General features: G+C 46.0%; 1 protein-coding gene across 1 annotated transcript in view; it reads left to right on the top strand.

Annotated features, from left to right (window-relative positions):
- The window catches only part of eif3d (eukaryotic translation initiation factor 3, subunit D), a 30990-nt gene extending 13991 nt beyond the window's left edge, over positions 1-16999 (top strand). The window contains exons 9-15 of the mRNA XM_073034181.1: positions 1037-1184; positions 2165-2295; positions 7602-7687; positions 8845-8974; positions 12325-12467; positions 15491-15683; positions 16790-16999. Coding sequence (XP_072890282.1) covers positions 1037-1184; positions 2165-2295; positions 7602-7687; positions 8845-8974; positions 12325-12467; positions 15491-15683; positions 16790-16897 — 939 coding nt within the window. The 3' untranslated portion in view covers positions 16898-16999. The remainder of the gene's footprint in view (positions 1-1036; positions 1185-2164; positions 2296-7601; positions 7688-8844; positions 8975-12324; positions 12468-15490; positions 15684-16789) is intronic.
- The last annotated feature ends 447 nt before the right edge of the window (positions 17000-17446 follow it).

The following is a 17446-nucleotide window of genomic DNA, read 5'->3' as shown; positions in this document are numbered from 1 at the left end:
GGCAGTTTATTTACCCCTGTTCCTTTCACTTGATAACTCCACGTTCAAACTAAAAATCAAATTCCAGTTTAATTATCATTTAATCGTACATGAATACAGCGGAATGGAACAGTGTTCCTCTGGGCCCAAGATGCAAAGCACACAACACATTCAAGGTAGCAAGCTCACATGTAGTTACGCCAAAGAAAAAGTCTAGCCCAAGTTCCTGAGTGACACGTCCCGCAAATTGATGGTGCTGTTCTCGGCAGTCTGCAGACAGACACACACATTCCAACATTTTGCCCATTGAAGGGAAGGGGTAAACTTTTCTCAAAGCCAAGTTTATTGTCACACACAAGTACACGTATGTGTAAATGCAGTGAAATTCCGACTTAACAGTGGCATCACTTCATGTAAGCAGCCTTGACAAGAAAAGCATAACATATACATCAATCATACACAATTTTTCACAAAAACAATTAGAACAAAAGTAATTCCCATTGTAGTGCAGAGTTATCAAAGTCTTTGTAATGTTTCTACACTCTAGTGATTAAGGTTGTGCCCGTTGGCTAAAATACTGAACGAAAGGAAGTAACCATAATTGAACCTGGTGGTGTGGGACTTCAGGCTTCTGTATGATGGGTGCAATTTAATTAGGATTGGAGCTTGGAACTATTGGTATTCCTCAAGAGAAATAAAGAGCCAGCATTTTGGATCAAATCCTGATGAAGGGTCTCGGCCCAAAACGTCAGCTCTTTATTCCCCTCCATATACGCTGCCTGACCTGCTGAGGTCGTCTAAAATTTTGTCTGTTACTCTGGGTTTCCAGCATCTGCAGACTCTCTTGTGTTTACCAGCACTTCTTTTCTGTGTGCAGCTATAGGTTAATGAATAACACAACAAAAACTCGGGCCAGTGTTAATCCTGAAATTTGTTGGGTGTTAACAGCGCGAATCCTGTGGCCCGGTGGACGTTGAGGTGCTGTGTCTGCTGCTGCCAGATTGGAAGGAGGGATATATTGCCTGCTACCTAGTTCAGTGCCTGTGTTTGTTTCCAGCTCGCCAAGACTCAGGGAAACGTATTTGCGACAGACGCCATCCTGGCCACACTGATGTGCTCCACCAGATCCGTGTATTCTTGGGATATCATCGTGCAGCGAGTCGGTTCCAAGCTCTTCTTCGACAAACGCGATCACTCTGACTTCGGTAGGGACACGTGTGACGGTCCAGTCAGAACTGCTGTGCCCCTTTGCCCTGTCCACCACAACAGGCGGGATTTCCCGGTGGCCATTCATTTCAATTTGGCTTCCAATTCCCATTTCAACATGTTGGTCTGTGGCCTCCTCTACTGCCACAATGAGGCCACACTCAAGTTGGAGGAGCAACACCTCATATTTCATTTGGGTAGCCTCTAACCTGATGCCATGAACATTGATTTCTCTAACTATGGGTAATTTCTCCCACCTTCTCTACCCCTCCTCCTTGCCTTTTTCCATTCCCCATTCTGGTTGTCTTCTCACTCCTTTTCTTCTCCTCACCTGCCCATCACCTCCCCCTTGGTGGCCCTCCTACTTCTCTTTCTCCCATGGTCTGCTCTCCTCTCTAAACAGAATCCTCCTCCACCTGTCACCTCCCAGCTTCTTCCTCTTTCTCTCACTTGGTTTTACCTGCTAGCTGTACTCCTTCCCCCCCCCAATCATCTTATTCTACACCCTCTGTCTTGGCTGAAAATATTGACTGGTTATTTCCCTCAACAACACAACACACACAAAATGCTGGTGGAACGCAGCAGGCCAGGCAGCATCTATAGGGAGAAGTGCTGTCGATGTTTCGGGCCGAGACCCTTCGTCAGCACTTCTCCCTATAGATGCTGCCTGGCCTGCTGTGTTCCACCAGCATTTTGTGTGTGTTGTGTTGTTGTTTGAATTTCCAGTATCTGCAGATTTCCTCATGGTTATTTCCCTCCATGGCTGCTGCCTGATTTGCTGAGTTCTTCTAGCATTTTGTGTGTGTTGCTCAAGATTTCAGGCATCTGCAGAATCTTTTGTTTTAGTGTTTTTTAATGTGCTGTGTCCCCTCAGCTTCTCTTTAACCGGCAGTTTAAAATCTTAGTTATCTGAATGGTGAATTGGGTGTGATGGTCAGAATCAAAGCCACTGACTAATTAGCTCTTTTAAATCACTCAGACCTACTGACGGTCAGCGAGACTGCGAACGAACCCCCTCAGGATGAAGGGAATTCTTTCAACTCTCCCCGTAACCTAGCCATGGAGGCCACCTACATCAACCACAACTTCTCCCAGCAGTGCCTGAAGATGGTAAGGAAAGCCTCACCACAAACGTTCCTTGCCTCTCACTTAAAGGCGCTAGCGGTGTGTAAGAGAGAACTAGAGAGTGGTGTTTCTGTTCTGTCTCAGAAATGTTATTGAGGGCTTTGGGTGGATGTAGGAAAACTGGATAGAAAGCAGTATTCTCATTTGATTGTACACTTGGTGACCACTTCATTATGAACCTGCTGTACTTTGTTAAGTGACCACGAAGTGTGCGTTTGCAGTCTTCTGCTGCTGTAGCCCATCCTCTTCAAGGTTTGTCTTGAGTGTTCAAACATGCTTTACTGTACACCGCTGTTATACTGTTTGTGTTTCCTTCTTGTTTGCCCGTTCTCCTCTGACCTCTCACTAACAAGGCATTTTCACCCACAGGGCTGCCTCTCACTGGATGTGTTCTTTTTGTTTTTTTTTTTTGCATCATTCTCAAAACTAGAGACTATTTTGTGTGAAAATCCCAGAAGATCAGTGGTTTCTAAGATACTCAAACCACCCCATCTGGCACCATGAATCATTCCATAGTCAATTAGATCACATTTCTTCTCCATTCTGATGTTTGGTCTGAACAACAACTGAATTTCTTGATCATGCCTGCATGCTTTTTATGCACTGAGTTGATTGATTATCAGAATCAGGTTTAATATCATCAACATATGTCATGAAATTTGTTAACTTTGCATCAGCGCTACAATGTAATGCATAATAATAATAATAGAAAAATACAGAGTATTACAGTTAAATGAATACTGCAAAAAAAGTAGTGAGGTAGTGTCCATTCAGAAATTGGATGGCAGAGGGGATGCTGGTCCTGAATCATTTGAGTGTGTGCTTTCAGACTTCTGTACCTCCTTCCTGTGGTAACAATAAGAAGAGGGCATGTCCTGGGTGGTGGGGGGTCCTTAATAATGATGCTGCATTTCTGAGGCACCGCTCCTTGAAGATGTCTTGGATACTGTGGAGGCTAGTGCCCCTGCTGGAGCTGACTAATTTTACAACTTCCTGTTTCTTACTTTGATCCTGTGCAGTAGCCCTCCCCCCCCCCCCCCCCCATACCAGATGTTGATGCAGCCAGTCAAAATGCTCTCCATGGTACATCTGTAGATGTTTTCAAGTGTTTTAGGTGATAAACCAAATCTCCTCAAACTCCAAATGAAATATAGCTGCTTCCTTGCCTTCGTTATAGCTGCATCAGTATGTTAGGATCAGGTTAGGTCCTCGAGATATTAACACCCAGGAATTTGAACTTGCTCACTCTTCCCACTTCTGATCCCTCTATGAGGTCTTCCCTTTCTGAAGTCCACAATCGCTCTTCGGTCTTACTAACGCTGAGTGCAAGATTGTTGCTGTGACACCACTCAACTAGCTGATATATCTTGCTCCTGTACGCCCCCTCGTCACCATCTAAGATTCTGCCAGCAATGGTTATACCTTCAGCAGAATTATAGATGGCATTTGGGCTGTGCCGAGCCACACAGTCATGGATGTAGAGAGAGTAGAGCAATGGGTTAAGCATACATCCCTGTGGTACGCCAGTGTTGACTGTCAGCAATGTTATTTCCAATCTGCACAGATTGTGGTCTTCCAGTTAGGTTAGGAAGTCGAGGATCCAATTGCAGAGTGGGCTACAGAGGCCCAGGCTTTTCGATCAGGACTGCAGGAATAATTAGATGTTTGCATTAACGAGCAGGTGTACCTAATAAAGGGGCCACTGCTGCAGGTCGAAGGCAGCTTTGATAATAGGTGTTCAATTTTGTATCCAGTTGTGGAGGCATTTTTAACCACCTATGGAACCTCCGGTGAAAGGTCTTGAGTCCATTCTGGGGTAGCTTGCTCACCTTTGGTCCCCACCGGTCAGTCAGCTCTCACCTGTGGCTCCAAGTGACTGTTTGCATGCGTCAACAGTCACTTCAGCAGGTGGGCTAAGCTAGGTGGGGGTAGCCAGCGGCCTCGTACCCTTGTGAGATAGGGACATGCTTGTACCAGCATGTAAAGTCAGCTCCAGTGGGCTGGGCAGATGAGGTCAACGGTACAATGTAGTGGCCGGGAAGGCGGTTCTGCAACGCTTCCTGGAGAGTGAAGAGCATGACAAGCCACGGTCATCCACTGCAGCGAGGAAGACCCCAGCTGTGATGACTTTGTTCCACTTTACCTGCAAGTCCAAGGTTGAGAAAGTGGAACTGCACCAATGTACCGGCTTTTCTGTTCTAAAAAAACTTCTCTGAGAGCAGATCAATCAATCATTAAACTTCTGGGAAAGGGCAAGGGTAACATTACTCAACAGAGTCGTAGGGTAATTGTGCAGAAATAGGCCCTTTGGCCAACTCGACACCGCTGACCTGATCGTGTCCCTTTTGGCCCATGTCCTTCTGAACCTTTTGTCTCCATGTATCTGCCCAAGGTCTTTAAAACAGAATTTCTTTCCATATAGTGTGTTGTGCTCTGAACGGCACCGGGTAAAAAGCAGTGGGGGCAGATTCAGTTATTTAAAAGGCTCAGAATAAAAGAAAGTCAGGGCTCTGTTGACTGAGCAAAGCAGGGTACGAAGGGTTAAATGGCCTCCTTCGCTGCAGTATCCTTCTTTGATTAAAATGAGATTCCATTCTGCTGCATCCGGAAAGGTTGGTTAAATGTGAAACACCTACTTGTTTTAACAATTCGGTGTAGGCTGTGCACGGCTGAAGACATTAAAAACAACACCACCTCCTCCAGTCCCGGAAGGTTTGCTGACCTAATCCTGCGGATTGACGTTTTAGCGCCTTATTAAATGACCTGTGAATAGAAGGAATGCCTCCGCTTTTATGACTGGTTTACCCAGTCGTGATGTTTCTAAAGAGCAGCGCTGTCAATCTCGGGCTCTTTCTCCCAGGATTCTTGCTCACTGGTAAAATATCACTACTCTGCGCGTGACCGCAAAACAAAAACTGCCACAAGTTTGTGGGCGCAGCTCAGCACATCACAGGAACCAGCCTCTCCTCTGTGGACTCTGTCTATATTTCTCGCTGCTTCAGTAAAGCAGCCAGCGTAATCAAAGATCCCGTTTGTGTCAGACATCCTCTATTCTCCCGTCTCCCGTTGGGCAAAGATAACAAAAACCTGAAAATACGTACCAACAAGCTCAAGGACGGCTTCCATCCCACTGTTAACGGACTCTTGAACACGCCTCTTGTACGACAAGATGGACTTTCAACATCAAACTACCTCACTATGATCCTGCATTTTATCGTTAACCTGCACCGTACTTTTTCAGTAGCTTTTACATTTTGTTCTGCATTGTCCCCCTCAGTGCACAATTTGATCTGTATGAACAGACAAGTTTTTCACTGTATCTTGATATATAATGGCAATAATATGCCAACACCAACACATTTTCCCTAAACTAGTCGTAAGCAATCAGGTGCTCGGGTATAGGATATTGATCAAATTTCAAAGATTTGAAGTCCAGTTATTTTCAAAGTATGCATGCAGTATACAACCCTGAGATTCGTCTTCCCACGGACAGCCACAAAACAGAGAAAACCGTGGAGCTTGTTCAGAGAAAAACATCAAACCCACTGCTGTCTGTAAGGATTGTGTATGTCCTCCCTGTGACTGAATAGATTTCCTCCGGGTGCTCCGGTATCCTCCCACAGTCCTTAATTAGGATAAGATTAATTCGGGGGTTGCTGGGTGGCGAGGCTCAAAGGGCTGGAAGGACCTATTCCACGCTGTATCCCAATAAATAAATAAACCCCCAAAAAAAGCATAAAAGGCAAAAAAAGGTTGAAAACACGGAATATAAAACACAAAACCAAAAGAGTCCAGAAACTCCAGAAAGAGAAAGTAACCAAAACATCCTCTACATAGCACCATCCAGAGACAGAGAAGCAGTTTCAGCGACAGGTTGCTATCGATGCAATGCTCCTCAGACAGGATGAAGAGATCAATACTCCCCAATGCCATTCGGCTTTACAATTCAACCGCCAGGAGTAAGATATGTTAAAGTGCCGGGGTTAGGACTCAATGTATTTAAGTAAACTACTTAAGAACTTTTTAAAAGCTATTATTAATGCTTTTTGAGAGGGTGATTTTAGATGCATATCATATTTTTACTGAGTTAAGTATTGTATGTAATTAGTTTTGCTACAATAAGTGTATGGGACATTGGAAAAAATGTTGAATTTCCCCATGGGGATGAATAAAGTATCTATCTATCTATCATATTCAGTTCAGCTCAGTTTTAGCTCAATCTAGCGCTGTATCATTTGTTATCCAGGATGCCCTGATGGAAATCGCCCAAAATAGCAACAAGGTAAAAAGATCAGGTTTGGTGTATTGGGGGTGTCGAAGGAGGGAGAGGTGCTTGTGTCCTAGGCTAGGGATGATGCATACTCCACTGCAGTTCCACAGTCACTGACAGAGATGCTATCAGGTGTCTGGGTTTTACTTCACGCAGTGTCGGCTGGTCTCTGGAGGAATGAAAAGAGAGGCTGTTTTTGCAGATATTTTCTGGTTTGGGCAAAAACGTGATGTGGGGTGCTGAAGCAGCCTTTCTCTAGTGGTGAGTATAGATCCCCATCCCAGATTCATGGAATGCAGAGTCCCAAAGAAGATAGTTAGTTACGTCTAATGGCTGAATCTCTAAAGCAGGGGTTCCCAAATAGTTTTATGCCATAGGCCAAAGGGTTGTAGACTCCAGGTTGGGAACCCTTTCCTTAAAGGCTGAAATCTCCTTTCTTGCCCAGAGCAAAGCTTTAAGCAAACATCAAGGCTGCTGAATAATTTCTTGTCAGCTTCTGAGATTGCCGCAGTCTGAGGTAATGGGCAAGGTAGGGTACGAGTCACCGTCTGTCGCATTCCCAGCATCCCTGCTTCAAAATAACAAGATATCAGCATGTTATCCTGCCTCTTACATCGTCACAATAACTTGTTGAGAAATAACTTATTGAGTTGTTCCATACTACCAGTTTTGAATGCTGGGTTAATGGCATAGATGAAGTGTCTGGATTGAAGATACCGACTCTCCATTTCCCTCCACGGATGTTGCATGGCCCTCCAGCATTTTGTTTGTCGCTGTGGATCCCCACATCCTGCAGTCTTGAGCCTCTCCAGTTAAATTAATCTGCCTGCTGTCACAAAGACAGAAGTAGTGATCCCAACTTTAAATCCCAGCAGCAGCATGGGAATCTACATTTAATTAATTAAATGGCATTGCTGGCTCCCACTGTGGCTGGGTGATTAATTGTTGGTCGGTGTCCAGGGCTCGGCACGATTTTGTTTTCAACTGCCAGTTTACCTTTTCTTCCTTTCTGTTCTTGTAGGGCGCTGAGAAGTTCAAATTCCCGAATCCAAACCCTTTCGTGGAGGATGACGTTGATAAGAATGAAGTGGCATCAGTGGGATACAGGTACAAAGTTGAAAGTAAATTTATTATCAAAGTACGTACTGTACACTGGGCGGCCATTTTATTAGTGGCCCAGTGCGGTCCTCTGCTGTGGCCCATCCACTTCTGACATGTTGTGCGTTCAGAGATGCTCTTCTGCACGGCACTGTTGTAACGTGTGGTTATCTGAGTTGCTGTCGCTTTCCAGTCAGCTTGAACCAGTCCGGCCATTCTCCTCTGACCTCTTACAATAACGAGGCATTATTGCCCACAAAACTGCTGCTCACTGGATGTCTTTCAAAAGGGCGCTGCTTCAGGAATGAGATGTCCATCATTAAGGTCCCTTACCATCCATGATACGCCCTCTTCTCATTACTACCATCGAGAAGGAGGTACAGGAGCCTGAAGAGCCACGCTCACGTTTTAGGGGCAGCTTCTTCCCCTCTGCCATCAGATTTCTGAACAGTCCATGAACCCATGATATCACAGTCATAGGAAAGTACAGCACAAAACCAGATCTTTCGTTCCATCTAGTCCATGCTGAACCATTTAAACTCCCATTGACCTTCACCGGGACCATAGCCCCCTATGCCACTACCATCCATGTATCTATCCAAACTTCTCTTAAACGTTGATTCTGATTCTAGTGTCCTTGCCTCCATAACTCTCTAGGAAAGGGAATTCCAAACTTTTGCACCTACTTGAGAAGTTAATCCCCCTGTACTTAATTCTTGAATAGGCGACTCCCTCTCTGAAACCGATGAGAAAGCTAGCATTTATGATGTTACCTCCAGAGGGAAGTGTGGGAGATCCACCACCTTGGGCTGTCTGAGTCTGGATTCACATGTTGGTTCAGGAGCAGCTAAGAATAGCTCGTTTCCTTTCCCAAGGGGACATAAGGAAACGGGTCAGGAACTATGACACTTTAAAGCTTCATGGTTGTTTTTACTGATTCCAGCTATTTTTTTTTCTGTCTTTTTTTCTTGCATAATTTTAAAAAAAACACGCATTGAGTTCACTGGTGGGATTTGAACTCCCCTTCCCTGAATTGTTTGCCCTGTTTGTGACCACTGCATTACACTGCCTAGAGCTGCAATCCTGCTGGGCATTAAGGAAGCCCTTTGGTTTTGGGTGCTGTTCCCTACCCCAGCTCACTCTTGGTTGCTCTGACTCTCCTGCAGGTACCGGAGGTGGAAGCTGGGGGACGACATCGATCTGATCGTCCGATGTGAACACGACGGTGTCATGACAGGAGCCAACGGCGAAGTGTCGTTCATCAACATCAAGACTCTAAATGAGTGGGACTCGAGGGTAAGGCAGTAAAGAGACAAGAAGTTAGTTTCCCAGTGTTGGCTTCTGGTAATCTTGCATTCAAAGAAGATTATGCTCAAAGAAGAATGAGCATAAAATCAGTTGGTTACAGTCATTTATTAAAGTGTTATAAGATCAAAGAAAGAAGAAAAACAACTAAAAAGTTGCAAAAATGCTCAAACTAGATATCAATACACCATGATAACAAATAACCTATGAAATAGTCACTTAAAAATAAATTTATATAAAAGCTACTGAAACCACCAGTAAAGGACTAAACAAATAGCAGATGTCACCACTGGCAAGCCCTGAGACTTCCAGCACCAGCTGCAGGAAAAAAAAACTAGGAAGCTTCTAGAAAAATACAGACAGTAGTTACTAAAAAAATACACCGAATGATTACACGTATATGGGTGGTTATGTAGATAACACAAGTAAGCATAGGAAAGTTAAATAATGAGAAGATAACGATTTTACGCTCTAATGCAAAACCAGGGAACGATCTTGGAACTGATTGTGACAGATTACCCAGCAGAGAGGATCAGCCCCAGCGATTGTCCAGTGTGAGCTCTTTCCCCTCTCTTCCCTCAATAACCCTCTAGTTCCTCACAGAAGAATGCAAAGCAACTTCAGTTACGCCTCAGACACGAGAAAGACTGTAGATGCTGGAAATCCAGAGCAACACACACACACAAAACGTTGAATGAATGCAGCAGGTCAGGCAGCATCTATGGAAAAGAGTAAAAGTGGATGTTTCAGGCTGAGACCCCTCCCCAGGACCAAGAAGGAAGTGTAGGAGGTGCCATATCAAAAAGGTGGAGGTGGGGGAGAGGCTAGCTGGAAGGTGATATGTGAGTGGGAAAAGTTCAAGAGCTGGAGAAAAAAGAATCTGATAAGAGGGGAGAGAAGACCACAGGAGAAAGGGAAGGGAAGAAGGAGGGGATCTGGGGGAAGTAATAGGTAGATGAGAAAAAGTAAAAGGTCAGAGTTGGGAATGGGGGGTAGTTTTTGGTGAAAACTTGATATTCATGCAATCAGGTTGGAGGTGCCACCAGGCAGCTCAAAATCTCTGATTTTCAGTTGGGTGTTTCATCCAGCTCTGCACCTGGGTGTGAATCTTAGGGAATGGGTGGCTTTTGTGCATATTTGTGGGGTTGGGCTTGGAGTCATCACTTTGCTACTGAATATGCTCTGGCTATTCGATGTTCTCTTACAATGTAGACGGAGATTGTTCAGTCCATTGAATCAGTGCCAACACGCAGAGCAGTCCCGTCAGTACTATTCCCCCATTTAGCTTTCCATAACCTATACTGTCTCACATGTCACACACACAAAATGCTGGAGGAACTCAGCAGGTCAGGCAGCATCTATTGAAATGAATGAACAGTTGACATTTTGGACTGAGACCCTTCTTCAGGACTGGAAGGGAAGGGGAAGGCATCAGAATAAAAAAGTGAGGGTGAGGGGAAGGAGGCTGGCTGGAAGGTGATGGGTGAAGCCAGGTGGGTGGGAAAGGTCAAGGGCTGGAGATGAAGGAATCTGATAGAGGAGAATGGACCATAGGAGGAGGGGACCTAACAGAAGGTGATTGGCAGGTAAGAAGAGATAATAGGCCAGAGCGGGGAATAGAGGAATGGGGTGGATCAGAAGGAGCAATCAATATTCATGCCATCAGGTTGGAGACTACTACCCAGGTCTTGCTCCTCCATCCTGAGGGTGGCCTCACGTGCTTGTCATTTCCTCCTCGAGTCTCCTACCACCCACCTACACTAGGGGAAATTTATGTAGCCAGTCGACCGTCCAACCCGTCGGTCATCGGGATGTGGGAGGAACCTGAAGCATCCAGAAGAAACCTAAATGGCCAAAGGGAGAACGTGCAAACTCCACACAGACAGCGCCGGAGTTTGGAATTGAACCTTGGCTGCTCGAGTTGTGAGTCGGTGCTGCTGGGAAACTGAGCACAACGATTAGAAGTCTGTCTGATCCTTCCTGCTCCCCCCTTCGTTCCTCAAAAAGCACCAGGTGCAGAGACTAGTTGAAGCACTTAGCAAGGAAGAGACTTTGAGCTGTCTGGTTCTTGTCACTCAGTAGTGATGCCTGTCATTTGTAAAGCTTTTGCGTGTGTGTCTTAAGAAGGGACTGTGAAGGGAGTGGAACCTAGGGTAAGAGTTGAGGGGTGAGGTGAAATTACCCCAAGGCACAAAATCAAGTTGCTTTAAAACCCTTCATTGGTTGGCGTTGAGCATGTATGTTGCATCCTAACTGGGGCAGTAAGATATGGAGAGAAGCTGTTTCCCACACAGTAGGCTGCCCCTCCATGCTGATGAATCCAAAGGAAAGGCAGAGACCATGCAGTTTGGCACCAGCATCGCAGGAGTCGCCAGTCAGCGTTGAACTCAACGTAGGGCTGACTCAGGGACTCCAGCTCCGAACTTCTTCCTTTGGCTTTACTCCTGAACCCTCCCCCATGAATGGGTATAGCTGCAAGGCAGCAGAGGTTTGGGATCAGAGTTTTTCTTTTCCTAGATGTGCTGCCAAACATGGTTGATGAGCTCCATCTGTGGAAGCGACTGGTTTTAAGTAACCCGCCTTGTCTCTTCTCTTGTCAGTAGAAATAGTTCTTCCAGGCTCAGTTGCTAAGGCACCCCCCCCCCCCCCCCCCAGAATAACAACCTTAAGAAACCAAGTTGCTTTCGTATGTTCACGTTACACATAATACCTGCCTTGGTCTGAGTACCAGTGAATGAGGGTCTGTGCTATCGGTTAAGGGAGTGTGTCAGAGCCTACGATACATTCCTAAAGAGAGTGTCCATACTTGTTTGTCTTCTCCTAACTTGGGGCATATTGGAAATCAAACCAAAACTCACCATTTATCTAAAGTCATAGAGCACTATAGCACAGAATTGGGCCCTTCAGCCCATCAACCTGCATATAAACCCTTTTATGTACTTATTCCAAACTTCTGTTAAAGAACCTGCATCCACCACTTTATCTGGCAGCTTGTTCCACACTCTTACCACCCTCTGAGTGAAGAATTCCCCCCCTCCCCCAGTTTCACCTTTCACTCTTAACCTATGACCTCTAGTTCCATTAGCATCCAATCTCAGTGGGAAAAGTCTGCTTGAATTTATCCTATCTACACCCCTCATAATGTTGTACCCTTCAGTCAAATCACCCTCATTCTACGCTTCAGGGGGAAAAAAAGGCCTAAAAAATCTAATCTCTGGGTACTGTTTTAATAAGACTCACTATTTTTCTCTTTACGGCTGCTATCAGAGCTTTGATAAGTATGGGCTGTGTTGGGGTGCAGGTCACCACTGACTGTGTATTAAATTTCTGTTCCTCGGCAGTACTGTAACGGTGTGGACTGGCGTCAGAAGCTGGACTCGCAGAGGGGAGCTGTCCTTGCGACCGAGCTGAAGAACAACAGTTACAAGCTGGCCCGATGGACCTGCTGTGCGTTGCTGGCTGGATCAGAATATCTCAAACTAGGGTAAGAAGGGTGGGCTTGGGAAGGGATTCTAACAACATTTCCCACAGTCCAAAGGTGTACAGGTTAGTAGGTGAATTAGTCATTGTAAATTGTCCTTTGGTTAGGCTTGGATCGGTGGGTGCTGGTTCCGTGGGCTGGAAGGGCCGTTCTGTGCTAGATCGCTAAATAAAATGTAAATAAAAGTACAGGTTTCATTCAAAGATCTAAGGGAGCCAAGTTATGGAAGTGAGCAGAGATTTTGGCGATTCCCCTTGGAACAGAGAGTCTATCTCAGCTAGAGGAGCCACTGTCTGACAGTTCCAGAAGCCCCAAGTTAAACCCTGTCTGTGTGGAATTTGCAAGCTCTCCCTGTGACCGCATGGCGTTCCCTCGGGTGTCCCGGTTTCCTCCCACACCCCAAAGGTTGCTGGGTTTATTGTTCACTGTTGGTTACCCCTAAGTGAGGGATTAGTGTAGATGGTTGCTCAATGGCCTGTAGAGACTTGATGGGGAGGGCCTTATTTCCATGCTAAGTGATCCTTCAAAATTCAAATTAAATTGTCTTGTCAAAGTATCACATCCAGTTTCTTGTGGGCACACTCAATAAATCTATAGAATAATAACCATAACTGAATCAGTGAAAGCCCACCCAGCTAGAGTGCTCGACCAGAGTGCGGAAGACAACAAACAAATACAAAAAGGGAGGGAAAAAATAATTAAGCAATAAATAACGAGAACATGAGGTGAAGCGTCCTTGAAAGTGAGCCCGTTGGTTGTGGGTACATTTTGGTGATGGGGCAAGTGTAGTTATCCCCTTTGGTTCAAGAGCCTGATGGTTGAAGGATAATAACTGTTCCTCAACCTGGTGGTGCAAGTCCTGAGGCTCCTGCACCAGCGGTGAGGGGAGAGCATGACCTGGGTGGTGGGAGTCCCTGGTGATGGATGCTGCCTTCCTGTGGCAGCATTTCATGTAGATGTAGATCCTGACGTGAGAGCAGGTTTAATAAAGATGATCAAAATCACAAAGTTTTTTTTTTGCATAGAACAAATGAGAAACAACTGTTCCAGCGTTAGGAAGGTCAGTAATTAGGACACAGCTTGACAGTAATTGGCAAATGAACCAGAGGGGGTGTTTGGAACCTTCTGCTGTGAATTACTGTGATTTGAAATGTGTCGCCTGTGGAGGCAGATTCCATTCAAACATTGAGAAGGGAATTGGGTAAATGGTTGGAAGGAAAATAGTTTACAGGGATATGTGGAGTGATCGTGGGTCCAGGTGAAATAGGCTCCTCTGCCAGAGGGCTGCGCATTATGCCCTGTGGTCGAATGATTTCTCGTGAAGGTATCATTCTATGAAATAAGCAGTACCTAAGAAGGGATGAGGATGTTCATGAGACTGATACTGGAAATAAAAGAGTTAACATATGAGGAGCGTTTGATGGCTGTGGGCCTGTACTCGCTGGAGTTTAGAAGAATGTGTGGGGGATCTCATTGAAGCCTATCGAATATTGAAAGACATAGAGTGGACCTGGAGAGGATGTTTCCTATAGTGAGGTAGTCTAGGACCAGAGGGCACAGCTGCAGGATACAAGAACATCTCTTTAGAACAGAGATGAGGATGTAGGTCCACAGGTTCAATGCAGAGTCCAGGTCAGCACTTCTTCTGAAATACCAAGGGATCGTCGCCTCCGAGAGGGTGGGAGGGCAGGACCGAGGATTACTGCCTTCAGAGGGGCATTACTGAAGGACTGCTGCCTCCGGGTTGGGGGGGTTGCAGTACTGAGGGATTCTAGCTTCTTGCTGTCACTTACCTTCCTTTAAGCTCCCCTTATGAAGCTACAGACAGTGATACAGCACAGAAACAGGCCCTTCAATCCCTGTGTTAGTGTTGACCAAGGTGCCTGACTAAGCCAGTCCCATTTGCCCATGTTAGGCTCGTATCCCCCGGACTGTCCTGTCTATGTTACTCCTGAACATACCTGCCTCAACTACATCCTCTGGCAGCCCATTGGAAATACACCCAGTGGTCATTTTATCAGGGTACCTCCTGTACCACGTAGTCACTGAGTATGTTTCATGGATTGTAGCACATCCTCTTCAAGGTTCGACATATTATGCGTTCAGAGATGTTCTGCACACTACTGTTGTAACGTGTGGTTATTTGAATTACTGTCGTCTTCCTGTCAGTTTGAACCAGTCTGTTCATTCTTCTCTGACCTCCCTCACTAAGCGATTGGTATGCATGAAAATCCCAGGAGTTTCTGAGATACTCGAACCACCCCATCTGACACCAACAATCATTCCATGGTCAAAGTCACTCAGACCACGTTTCTTCCCCAGTTGCTGTTTGGTCTGAACAACAACTGCATTGAGTTTCAGCCACGTAATTGGCTGTTTAAATTTTTTCATTAATGAGCAGTTGTACGTAATAAAGTGGTCACTGTATGTACTGCCGTCTGTTGCCCCACAGATCCCTTTTAAATCATTTCCCTCTCACCTTAAACCCGTGCCCTCTAATTTTTGGTTTTCACTCCCTGGGAAAAAGACTTTGTGCTTTCACCCTATCAATGCCTTCCATGGTTTAATACGCTTCCAAAAGGTCCAATTCCAGATTGGCTTTATTTGTCACATCTACATCAAAACATACAGTGAAACGCGTCGTTTGAGTGAAACCAAGTCAGCGAGAATTGTGCTGGGCAAGTGTCGCCACACCTCTAGTACTAATGTAGCGTGCCCACAACTCACTGTTAGTCTTTGGAATGTGGGAGGAAACCGGAGCACCTGGGTGGAAACCACGAGGAGAGCATATAAACCCTGGAGACAGTAGCGGGAATTGAATCCCAATCTTACAGCTAACATGTGGTGAAGTGTTGCACTAACCATTGCGTATTGCACCAGCCCAAGATCCCTTCTGTTGTAGGTTGGTCTTTCTGTTCTAACTTCCTGCTACAATTCAGAGCCTCATAAACTAGCCCTGTAATTGTACTAAAGCCTGCTGCTGTGCCTGTGACTGATACCCATGTGCTGTTTTTTTGTTTTTGAAGGTACGTGTCCCGATTCCACATCAAGGACTCCTCCCGTCACGTGATCCTGGGCACTCAGCAGTTCAAGCCCAACGAGTTCGCCAGCCAGATTAACCTGAGCATGGAGAACGCCTGGGGGATCCTGCGCTGTGTCATCGACATCTGCATGAAGCTGGACGAGGGCAAGTACCTCATCCTGAAAGACCCCAACAAGGTGAGACATCAGGCGTAGGAGGGAGGAAAGGTCTAATGGGATACAGACCAAAGCAGGCAGATGGGATTAACTCAGGCAACTTGGTTGGCTTGGATGAGCTGGGCTGAAGGAGATTCCACGACTGTGTCATAGAATAATGTGAGCATGATAACCACTTTACACCATTGCACTTGGAAGGACACTGGCTTCTTGGGAGGGAGATGTCAGTGGGAGAGACTGAAGGCATTTGGGCTAAATAACCTGGTTCTCTACTATAAAGTAGTCTCCCTAAAGTAAAGAAAATCGGCTGAATGTTTCTTAGTGTCTGACATAGAAAACATTGTGGGCCCTGTGGTCCTGAGAATCATACATGGTGTGGGACTTGGACCTGATATCTACAGGGGGCAGCGAATAGCACTGCTGCCTCATAGCACCAGAGATCAGGTTTCATTCCCAACCTTGGGCACTGTCTGTGTGGACCTTAAATGATCTCCCTGCGACTGTGTGGGTTTCCCTCTGGGCATTCCGGTTTCTTCCCACGTCCTGAAGCTGTACGGGTCAGTGGGTTAACCGGCCACTACATTGCCCCTTGCGTGTAGACGAGTGGCAGGATCAGGGGCAGTCAGTGAGAATGTGGGGGGAGCAATGTAGGATTGGTGTGAATGGGTTAGTGTGGACTCGGTTGTGCCGAGGAGCTGGCTTCCATGTGGTGTCTCTCAGTCCACATCTGTTGTGTGTTTGGCTGCTAGCTCGCAGTGAGTTCCCTCATCATCTTAGGATTTGTTAGGATCATCTTAGGAACTCTTAGGATTTGTTAAAAAAAAGTCATAAAAATCCAGGCAACAGGAACTGTGTTCCAGTTCAAGGGGCTGAGACTGGATTTATTGAACAATGCAAAAAAAAAATAAAGTGGGAATTTGTATGAGTAATGAGGGTGGGGTGAAATATTTTTCAGTTGGAAGGAGATGGGACGGGGAGGTTTTCCAGACTCAGTCATAGCGAGATGCCTTGCACTGATGACCTCTTCTCCATGGTGCCGGTGCTTCTTGGTTGCATTGTGGTCGCTGAGCCCAGAGTTTATTCGTTAGAGCTGGACTCACCTTTCCCCTCTCCTCTTCCTTCAACAGCAAGTCATCCGTGTCTACAGCCTGCCCGACGGCACCTTCAGCTCCGAGGAGGAAGAGGACGATGAGGATGATGATGATGATGATGAGGAGGAGGATGCTGCACAGTGAGGAGTGCAGCCACACTGACATCATTCACCCGTACACCACTGAGGACAGGGAGACCAAAATAAAATTGTGTACAGTCACTTGGAATAAAGCTCCTCAGACAGCTTTCCTGGCAGGTCTGCTTCCTCTGTCCCGAGGCGCGGTATATCTACACAAAACAGAAGTTAGTGAATTGGGTGGCCACTATTCGATAGTGGGGCCATGCAGCCGAGTCCTTTGCTCTGTTCTGAGACAACAGTGTTGACCTGTGTCCTCTCGTTACACACAGAACGGTCCCATCAGAGTACTTGCAGTAGTAGGCTCTGTTACCAACTCTCCCCTTGGCTGAATTCCTGAGGAATCTCAAGTATTCACCTGCTTGTGAGTTCGTGCTGAGTTTGGGTATGTTCTCTACCACCCATCCCTCACATACTCATTCACACAAAGTCTTCCTCACACATACACAGATTTTCCCTCTGCCCCCATGGCGCAGAACCATTAAACGCACCTCATACGCTAACCCTTTCATTCCTGCGAAGCTTCTCTTGAAGTTCATTTGACCCCAATGTCAGC

Source organism: Hemitrygon akajei, chromosome 31 (assembly GCF_048418815.1).
Source record: "Hemitrygon akajei chromosome 31, sHemAka1.3, whole genome shotgun sequence".
Classification (NCBI taxonomy): domain Eukaryota; kingdom Metazoa; phylum Chordata; class Chondrichthyes; order Myliobatiformes; family Dasyatidae; genus Hemitrygon; species Hemitrygon akajei.
This window is presented reverse-complemented; position numbering and strand designations above follow the sequence as displayed.